A 10,826-nucleotide genomic window follows, 5' to 3' on the forward strand; every position below is an offset into this window, starting at 1 on the left:
ATTTGGCTATTTCTTCTTATTTTTCTTGTTGTTTAAATTCTATTTACCAACTATTGATAATCCTTTTTTTATGATATCCTGTTCTTTGGCACAACATTGACTCTGAACTAAACAGAAAACACACAAACAAACAAACTTTGCTGCTGATGGTTTTATTTATCCTTTCAATGGAATAGCTTCTTCAAATCGACCATTTATTCGGTGTTTTATCCGTTCGCGTTACCGTTCCGTTCGAAAGTTTACATTTAACTGATTTTAAAAATATAATTTGGAATTGAAGTACCACCACCTTGCTTAACATACTTCAGCAGCAAAGGATTCTATACTACACACACTTTGTCAAATAAGGACTTGTCGTTCGCTGTGTGAACACCAACTGTGAAAGAAGCGACAGCAGCAGCAACTACAACAACAATGGGAGCGCGTTTCCATACCATTGTGTGCTGCAGTGTTGCCGGTAGGGTTGGGTTTTTTTCTACCAATTTTTAAGCTAAAAATGACCCCAAGACAACAAAGCTTTTACACCCGGAAAAAGTGGCTACCCAGCAAACATTTTGTAGTCGTAAGTGTCAATTTCAGCATTACTATTAATGACAAGGGATTCTATCTATGGAAGACCTCTAAGAGGTATTCTGGCTTTAAAAGACCTAAAGCAGGTCTTCCGTCTATAGAAGACTTTTAGGAGGTCTTCTGTGTATAGAAGACCTTTAAAAAGTATTCTGTCTACAAAAGACCCCGGGAGGTATTCTGTCTATAGAAGACCTTTAGTAGGTTTTTATTTGCCTATATAGGACCTGTAGCAGGTATTCTGCCTCTAGTTAAAAGTATTCTGTCTATGGAAGACCTCTAAGAGGTATTCTGCCTATGAAAGACCACTAAGAGGTATTCTGTCTATGAAAGACCTCTAGGAGGTCTTCTGTTTAAAGAAGATCTGTTTAAAGAGATCTTTAGGAGATCTTTTGTCTATGGAAGTTCTCGAGCAGATATATTGTATATATAGTCTGTGGAAAACTTTCTAGAAGGTATTCTATTCTAGACCTAATAAATGTCTCCTGTCAAGAGAAGTCCTCTAGGAGGTTTTCCGTCTACAGAAGACCTCTAGAAGACCTTCCGTCCATAGAAGACTTATAGGATGCCTTCCGTCCATAGAAGACCTCTAGGAGGTCCTATGTCTACAGAATGTTCCGTCTATATCATAGGTCCTCTGTCTAAAGAAGACCTCTAGGAGGTATTCTGTCTATAGAAGACATATAGGAACTGTTCTGTCTATAGAAGGCCTCTAGTAGGTCCTATGCCCATATAAGACCTCCAAGAGGTCTTCTGTCATAAGAAGACTTATTGGAGACCTTCCGTCTACAGAATACCTTTTGGAGCTCTAAAAGATATCTTGTCTATAGAAGACCTCGAAGAGGTCTCGTGTCTATAGAAGACCTCGAAGAGGTCTCGTGTCTATAGAAGGCCTCTAGAAGGTCTTATGTCTAAAGAAGACCTGAAGGTCTTCTGTTTATAGAAGATCTCTAGGAGGTCCCATGTCTACAGAAGACCACTTGGAGGTATATTGTCTATGGAAGACCTCTAGAAGATATCCTGTCTATAGAAGACTTCTAGGAGATCTTTTTCTAAAGAAGACCTGTAGGAGCTTTTATGTATACAGAAGACCTTCTGCCTATAGAAGACCTCTAGGAGGTTTTATGTCTACAGAAGACCTCTTGGAGGTGTTATGCCTACAGAAGACCTATTGAAAGTCTTATGTCTACAGAAGACCTCTTGAAAGTCTTATGTCTACAGAAGACCTCTTGAAAGTCTTATGTTTTCAGAAGACCTATTACTGTGTTTGCTTTCCATGCTACTACAACTTCCGGCTACAATAAAATTACCGACCACTTTTCGAAAGAAATCTCAAAGTGGCAACGATGACATCGAAACGTAAAACACATGATTTTTCTGATCGAACTCATACATAACGTTTGCTGTTGTTTTTATTCCTACTATCCTTCATACTGCATACGACAAAACACAACATGTTGCAAGCACGTGCTATTTGTTGTAAGTATTAAAATAGAATGGGCGGCGGCAACATAAATGTATCAATGAATTTCAATTTTGCGCCCAAAATATTATTTCGCATATTCTCTTTACCCTCCCCTCCTTAGAGAACACACGAACTTTTCCGAACAACTTAAATGGAAATGAAGTGAAAATATTTGTATTGTTTTGTTTTGATTGTCATTTTCCTTATCCCTGCTGTTGGGTGGAAGCAAAGAGGATATGGTTGGGGAATGTGATTTCATCTGTGTATGTCTGTGGGTATGAGTATTGAGTATTATTGTCAGATGTTTGGTCACACGTTTATTTCGTTCTTAGTAAATATTGAGGCAGGTCGTGACTTCTTATTCGTCTCATGTATACCCTATTCGTAGACACAGATTTCACACACACCGACACATAAACACTATGTTTCATTTACAGTTGCCAAAAGGTAATTAAAATCTTCAGAAGTTTATTTTTTTTAACCGCATTTCTAAGTTTTTTCCTTGTGTCCTCTACACTTTTTATACCCTACGCCACACAGTGGGGCAGGGCAGGGTATTGTATCTTTTTTATATTCGTTTCTAACGTGCAGAGGGAGACGAAATAGACCCATAATTCCTTTTGACGATCGTCATAGTATCACATTCTGAGTCGGTTAAAGCATGTCCGTCCGCCTGTCCAGGTATTTTTGTAAACAAAGTACGGGTCGCATTCATTGTCTGATTGAGCTGAAATTTTCCACAAATCATTTGTTTGGCCCAAGGATGAACTTTATTGAAATTGGCGACAATCGGATCAGTTTTGGATATAGCGTTGCCCGAATTTCTAAATATTGTCCACCAAATGCATAATATTAGTTCGAAGCAAATCCATTTTAGCACACACAGCCAGGTTCAGTCCAAAAGCATGCCTGGCAATATTGGTGAATATCGGTTCAGATTTAGATATAGCTCCCATATGTATTTTCTTCTGATTTCAATTTTTTTGTGCACCACACGTTTAATAGGCGTCCAAATGAACATGAATGAATTTGGGCACGTCCGAGCAAGTTCAGCAAAAAAGGTAGTACTTCAAATTTGGTTAAATTCGGTTCAGATATGGCTATAGCTTCCATATATATGTTTCATCCGATTCGGTGTTAAAGTCCTCCAACCAGATACCATATTAATACTCCAGAATAATTCTGCCTAATTTCATCGAGATCGGTTTAGATTTCATATACATATTTATCCGATTTGTGCACCAATCCAAAATGGGTGGAGTTTTAGAGTTCAATATTTAAGGAGTTATGGCCATTTTAAAATATGTTATATGAAAAACATTGGATTTCTCTCCATTAATCGTGGCTGAATTAGGCGCTTTTCATATTCTTCACCCAAGACTTCGGAAAAGGTTTTAGTGCTAAAAGCATTAACAATTATATATATCTTTGCCTTTGTCATCTATGTCTTAATTACTCACCCTTCTAAATAAACCCGAGCACGAAATGCGGCCACATGCGCCAGATAAACTGGAGCCGGATAGGAAACAGATCGGTTGCAACGTGGGAATAAATGACACAAATTATAGGTTAATTGTTGCAAGAGATCAATATCGAAGTTCGATTCATTTAAAATAACATTATAGCGAGTTGGTTTGGCGGTGCTTTGAATCGATTGGTGACTAACCATAAAAAATTGAACTTCTCTAGGGTGTGTTATCATCTGGTCGACAACAGTACCAGGTTCAACATTATTTAAGTCGCGTTCACCGCGCTGTTGCTTCATTGGGAAGAATCGAGTGTGATGCCGCTTAACTGCGATGATGCAGGTCAATTTTGCATCACATCCCTGCAGGAATAAATGGAAATATTTTTATCAATCACTTCTAAAGATTGGACAAAAGTTAATTACCATTTTTCGACAAGCCCTCTGTATTGCACTCAATTCAACCCTCTGTATAATGGGAAATTGACCATCCGAGACGCCATCTCTATAGTAGATAATATGAGTAGGATACGTTTTCATAAACTGGAAATAGAACTCCAAATGCCGATTCGTGATCGACTCCATGTCTTCAATGTCTTCCTTAGTAGACTGTTGCAATCTGTATTGCATGTTATAGCATGCTCCAATTGGATCGTGTGAAGCCGTAACTCCCACCACGCTAGGAATGTGGGGCTGATCGGGAGAGGGATGCGTCACATCAGCACCCATGAACATCACATTTTTAATGGGAGCCATTAAATCTTTCATGTCATCATCATTGTCCAGTAATATCTTGTGGTTGGTTCCGTTAAGCTTTCCGTTTACCCCCAAAAGAAGGTTTGAGATAATTGGTGGAGATTGCGGAATTTTTTTAACAGTTTTGTCTTGTATGCACTGCGTTAAAACTCCTACTTTTAAATCAGCAACCTGCTTAATATGGTAATAAGCGGTTCTGCCTAAGACAACAAAGACTAAAGCATAGTCACTCTTAGCCAGATTCAGAAGAGTGTTATAAATATCCGTATATTCCATAATTTCAGCTGTATTTTCAAGATGCATGTTTAAATCCTTTGCCTTTTTTAGAACCTGAAAGAAAAACAAAAGAAAAACACCTCTCATAGTAGCTTACTTTACCTGCTGTGCTTGTATTACTTACAGATTTCTTGAAATTATCCAGATGTATGTATTCAATTCCTGATTGATATATTATTGCCCATTTGTGGCCAACCTGCTTGCCTGCTTGCGGTTTAGTACAAATCAAGAATTGTTGCTTGTCCATCATCCAAGCACCGCGATTTACATTAACAGTTTGACCGTTCAAATATTCGATAATCGGGCTTGGTAAAACTCGAATTGGCACTTTAATAAAATTCAAATCAATTTTAATACCAAATGATTGGACTATTTTGCTGGCATTAAGATTGAAACACTGCAGCATATCCATGATTTTTCTCTTGCGAACATTAGTAGAAGTTGCAGCAGAACGTATCATGTTCCGTACTTGTGTTGATTCGTCTTTACGCTAAACAACATTACGTTTCAGAACCACCAGGCGCTACTCTCAATTAACTTTGGTATACTTACGTTCAAGACCTGGCCCCCTGCAATCTTACATAGTTCCATTGGCAAATATATCGAATGAGCCGTCGAACCGACTTCAACACAACTTAAATTCGGATACTTAAGTGAGTATCCCCGAGATTTAAAGTATTCAGCAACAGTCATTTGTAGACCATCACCATTTATGAAATGTAGCTGGGAAGCAGAATTCCCTATGTTCAATACTTTGTATTTCCTGGCAAAAATTTTAAATGATTCTGGTGGTTGATACACAATATTAATGCCTCTAAGATAACTCTGTACTTGTTTGTTCTTCCTTAAATCTTGGCCTAATCCGATTTTCTGATTTTTCAAGTAATCGATCAGGCTAGACTCACAAGGAAATGATTTGTGGGTGATGTCGACATTAAGAAAGGGCTGATCGCCTAAAATTACAGCCTCAAACAAACCAGTCCAAGCTTCGTAACCATCCCCCAAATCGTGTGGTTTTATGGGTCTGCAAAAAAATGCTCGACCGACGCGTAGGCCCTTTTCGTGATTACTTTCAGACAAAATAACATACAATGCCTGCAAGGCCCTCATTGGTTTGTCGGACACTGAATCATTGTGGTATCTGCAAAACAAGAAGAGAAGGAAACATGATTGTATCGCGTATTTACCTGAATAGTTTGCAGAGAAGACATTTTTCTGTGTAATGCAATATTGTATTGACTTTAATAATAGTAATAATAATAATAATAATAATAATAATAATAATAATAATAATAACAATAATAACAACAATAATAATAATAATAATAATAATAATAATTATAATAAAAATAATAATAATAATAATAATAATAATAATAATAATAATAATAACAATAATAACAATAATAACAATAATAACAATAATAATAATAATAATAATAATAATAATAATAATAATAATAATAATAGACTTGCGCAAAATATTATCTGGATCGGACAATAAATGCGACCTGTACTTTCTTTACAAAAATACATGGACAGACAGATGGACGGATATGTTTCTATCGTTTCCTTTTACCTGTAACAAGCAAATGCACAAAGACATAATACCCTGACCACCTTGTGGTGTAGCGAATAAAAAGGGTTATAAGGATATCAACATGAAATTTAGACGAAGTATATTAAACTTCACATAGCATACATAGAGGGTCAGATGAAAAAACTGCAACCAACTTGAGACTGTTATCATTTCTAAGCCACTCGTTCGTAGCTTGTGAGCATGTTATTCGTAATGGAATTCAAGCGTGGCAGTGTGGTTTTATTTTTTGCGTGGTAGTGGATTTACATTTGGCAGGAAAACCACAATTGGCTATGGTTAGAGCATTCCAGCATTGAAATATGAATAAATATTTTGTGTCTCGTACCATCGGTCGTTACCGTGATACTGGTAGCGACTTGATCTCAGTGGCCGAAGAATTGCTTGTGAGCTGAACATATCGTAATATTCCATTCGGCAAATATTGAAAAATGAGCTCGGGGTAAAGGCATTGAAATTCCAAAAAGTTCAAGAAATTACACCGCAACAGAAAGAAAATAGACTCAAAAGAGCTAAGGAGTTGATTCGCTTGGTCGAAAGTGGTGAACTGCCGAATTTGGTTTTCTCCGATTAGAAAAAAATAGTTTACTTGCCAAAGAGGTCAGCTGGAAATGTGCACTTTGGACACCAAAATCTCCGGATACCAATTCGTTGGACTATTGTGTCTGGACTATTTTGGAAAGTGTCGATCACCTCAAACATGCGCTTCGCCGGGAATGGGGCAAAATACCGCACAGCAACATTCGGGCAGTGTGTGACGGTTTCATTGGCCGTTTGAAGGTCATAATTCGTGCCAAAGGTGTTCAATTCGAACAAATCTAAACTTTGATGCTATTTCCAACATGCTTTCATTCAATAAAATTTAAAAAAAAAAGTAAAAATTATGGCGTTTGACTCTGTTGCAGTTTTTTTTATCTCACCCTGCATCTCATATCGATCTTGCTTTCAATGGGTTATTAAGTCAAATAGAGAGAAACATATTTTTAAAATATTATAAATACTTTTGTGTAACCAGTTGAGCGAAATCTAAGAAGAGTTTCTGTCAACTTACGTCCGAAGTGAATTTAGATCCACCTCGCAATCCAGGGTTTCCTTTATCTCCACTTGGAATTCTATGGTGCGGCTGTTTGAGTCTGAAACCTTTAAAAAGAAATTGGTATTTTTTGTAACCTCATTATGAAAACCATGAAATTGCATACCTTAACTGTGCAGTTGATTGGACTAGAAAGTCGTTTTGGTGTATAGCAACTCTTTTTTCCGTCAAAAGCAGCCTCAATACCATGGAAATATTTTTGTTTACACTCTTGAAAAGCAAGTCTTACAAATTGTTTTGAACGAACAGGCGTTATTGTAATGTCGTAGTGATAGACCTTGTTGGGCATACTATCAAGTAACAATTTCAAATAGTTAACTTCTACAGTACCTGGTGTACCACGTGTGCCACGAACAATGCCAGTACAGGATGTCTGTCCACCTGCAACGAATAATTCAGAAAAATTAGATCTTATATTAAATGCGGCTTTAATCCTATAACAATTTCGAAGTGTTTATGAATTACTGGAGTTTGGGTTATTTAGAATTTTGATGTCTCAGAGATCCATAGTTGAATTTCATGACAAATAGTAAATTCTCGCTTAAAGAGATTTTTTGTCATATTTTGAAAACATAACCAATAGGATCTCTTTGGGATCCTCGATAGAGGTTTAAATTTTTCGAAAAAAAAAAATCTTCGTATTGCTATAAGTACCCACAAAGGGTCAAAATTTTGAATAATGATAACTCTTATAAAATGCGATGCAAGAGCCCGATTGTCACATCATCAACACATCACAATATTTTTATTAACCCAAAGTCTGGTGTGAAGATGGAATATATCTGTCCACTCCTTCTGGTGCCTCCCCCACAAAGGGACAACGTTTCGAATAACGATTATTAAATACGAAATAATTATCCGACTCTCTTCATATTTCACACATCCCATTATTTCTACTAACACAAGATTTGCTGTGAAGATGGGATAAAGTGGTCCACTCCTTCTAGTACCTCCCCCACAAAAGGTAAAAATTTGGAATATCTATGGAGCTTCTAAAAAGCGAAATTAACATCCGATTCCATTCAGACTTGGCACATCTCAATACTTCTATCAACACAAGATCTTTTATGATGATTGTTGGGATCGGACCTATTCCTTCTGGTACCTCCCCCACAAAAGGTCAAAATTTTGAATAATTATAACTTTTATAAAATGTGATGTAAGAGTCTGATTGTCTTCAAATTACAGATATCACAATTTTTTTTTATTAACCCTAGGTCTGGTGCGAAGATGGAATATATCGGTCCACTCCTTCTGGTACCTCACCAGTTTTCAATACTTTCATCTGCCAAAAATCGCCCAAAAAAAATCGGCGATTCTTCACAACTTGCTATATATAAATATTTCTCTCTAGCCAAAACCTGAGATGAATATGAAATTTATGATTTCGTATAAAATTGGATAAAAATGTTCGATTTCCTTGTAATTTTGCCCAAGCCAATATTTGTATCAGTGTTAGATGAGGCTTGAAAATGGAACACATTTGTCGAATATACCCGCATTTTAACATTTTCTAAAAATTATCACATATCTGATATAGTGTAGGAAGTAGTCGATATAGTCCAAACCTGACATGTCTCAATATTTATATCATCATATTTATTTAGGTTCGATACGAAATGGATAATATTGGACCATTCCTTCGGAACCTAGGGTCAACAGTATGAATCATAACAGAAGTCAAAATACAGGGTGAGATGAAAATACTCCTACCAACTTAAGACTGCTGTCATCTGTAAGCCACTCGTCCGACAGCTGTTAAAATTGTTGTCTATTTTCGCAGCTAATCGTGTGTTAGTAGCAACATTGGAAATTGTTGAGTTTGAAAGTGATATAATGCTCATTTCCCGTTATATGAGCTTCATTGTAATTCTGAATTTATCCACTTTGTGGGATGGGTACCAGAAGGAGTGAGATGATATTAACTTACTTCACACCAGATCTTATTTTGGTAAAAATATTGTGATTGTGCATTTTTTAGATTTATATTCAAAATTTTGACCGTTTTTGATATTGCCCGCACCTCACCTATTAAAATTTGCAAAGTTTGAACAAAATCAGATCATCCTTTCTTTTTTTTCATAAAGTAAATTTTTATACTAGATGGAATGGACCGATATAGCTCTCATCTTCAAACTCGACCTAAGTTTGATTATAGTATTAAGATGTATCAAACAGATACCCCCTTCAAAAGTTATGGTGCGCACCAGTCAGACGGACGGACAACAATAAATCGGCTCTACATGTCCTGAAACGGATATGGTCTAAAGATGAGGCACGTTTTGGCCGTATCAAAACGTATCCATGTGTATGCATATGGCTGAGGGTAAAAAAAACGATAACAATTCCTTACGAATACTCACTGTTCTTTTTTCCCATGACTGCTGAAACCCCCACTTGTCTTTTTTGCTGCTTCATCTGCCTTCCTTGCTGTGAGCGCTGCACACTGATATTTTGGACATTTTGATCTGCTAAATTGATAAAAACTACAGCATTCTGTAATCTAGAATTCTACCATTTTGTTGACCTACCTTTTTCTCGTTGTTGTTGTGCCTGTCCCCTTTGTAGTTGTGCTGAATTTCGTTGTTGCATTAGCTGCCCTCCTTGTTGTTTATTTTCTGTACTCTTCTGGTTGTCTTTTCTACTTTGTTCTTGGAAAGGTGCACGTTGACATAGATCCGATCCACTTTCCCGTTGACCATCTCGACCTTTATTTCAACACCAATAGTACTGAAGTTTCCAGCGCACTCAAAAAATAAAGTTACAAAACACTTACCTGTTTTGGAATCCTCGCAGACTGTAGCTGGTGTAGGTTGATTTTGTTCCGGCTTTTTTCCTTCTGGCTTGTACTCTACAAGAGAAAGACAAATAAAGAATTTCACCATTTAATTTAATTACCAACAGACAAACTAAATACCAACAAGACTGTTTCTCAACTCCCCCTTGCAAATACTCACTATTCTTTTTTCCCATGGCTGCTGATCGACTTTTTATTCCTAAAAATCTTTATATTTTTTGCAAAAACAAAAATTGTTTTGAAATTTTTTTTTTGTTTTCAAATTAGAACGTTAACCAAATAATATGATTTGTTGTGTGTTTGTTGGTGCGTTAAGTTCGTGTATTTATATTCTGTTGTTCAGGGTTGCCATGCCTTCGTTTTATTTGTCCGTAAATTAGGGACATTATTGAGACAAATGTAGTTGAGAATACCAGGGTTTAAAATGCTAATGCCAATTTAGCTATTGCACGGAGAATTTTCATTCTTGCGGGCTAAAAATTTCTCAAAATATGTTGTCTATCTATGAGTTGCGTCAACAAATAGAAACGGATTACAAAAAAAAAAAAAATAAATAAATAACAAAGACAGATATTGCTATTTGAAATCGCCAACCAACACAAAATAGCAGTGAGCAGCTGCGACAAAATTGAAATCAAAATAGTAGCACAGCTAGCTACCCCCCAAAAATGTTTTTTTTTTTATTTGGTGTCCTTAGGGTGCAAGTACATAAAAAGCTTGAAGTCATGACTAGGCATATTAATATCTAATTATAATCCCTTTATCCCTTTATGAAATGTCACAAAATATGCCTAGCCATGACTTCAAGCT

The 10,826-nt window shown here is 36.5% G+C and overlaps 1 protein-coding gene across 3 annotated transcripts; it reads right to left on the reverse strand.

Moving 5' to 3' along the window:
* Nucleotides 1-2,483: 2,483 nt before the first annotated feature.
* Nucleotides 2,484-10,341, reverse strand: LOC101892105 (protein argonaute-2). 3 transcript variants are annotated; one of them, XM_059129815.1, is made up of 11 exons: nucleotides 10,177-10,341; nucleotides 9,996-10,070; nucleotides 9,751-9,927; nucleotides 9,583-9,687; nucleotides 7,326-7,600; nucleotides 7,178-7,266; nucleotides 5,082-5,670; nucleotides 4,654-5,019; nucleotides 3,924-4,583; nucleotides 3,493-3,860; nucleotides 2,484-3,432 (listed from the first exon to the last, which is right to left on the reverse strand). In XM_059129815.1, exons 1-11 carry the CDS (start codon nucleotides 10,190-10,192, stop codon nucleotides 3,339-3,341), a joined length of 2,814 nt encoding a protein of 937 aa, XP_058985798.1. In that variant the 5' UTR covers nucleotides 10,193-10,341; the 3' UTR covers nucleotides 2,484-3,338. The 3 variants fall into 3 exon arrangements, with proteins under 3 accessions (XP_058985798.1, XP_058985797.1, XP_058985800.1); XM_059129814.1 differs by having other exon boundaries at nucleotides 9,583-9,690; XM_059129817.1 differs by lacking the exon at nucleotides 9,583-9,687.
* Between the last annotated feature and the right edge of the window lie 485 nt (nucleotides 10,342-10,826).

The sequence above is a fragment of the Musca domestica genome, unplaced genomic scaffold (genome assembly GCF_030504385.1).
Source record: "Musca domestica strain aabys unplaced genomic scaffold, Musca_domestica.polishedcontigs.V.1.1 69, whole genome shotgun sequence".
NCBI lineage: Eukaryota > Metazoa > Arthropoda > Insecta > Diptera > Muscidae > Musca > Musca domestica.

Bases quoted from the DNA above. Each gene is read 5' to 3' on its own strand.
- LOC101892105 (XM_059129814.1), bottom strand. The intron at 7,267-7,325 runs GTATGCAATTTC...TTCTTTTTAAAG, and splicing joins CAATCAACTGCACAGTTAAG to GTTTCAGACTCAAACAGCCG. The intron at 3,433-3,492 runs GTGAGTAATTAA...TAATGCTTTTAG, and splicing joins GCTCGGGTTTATTTAGAAGG to CACTAAAACCTTTTCCGAAG.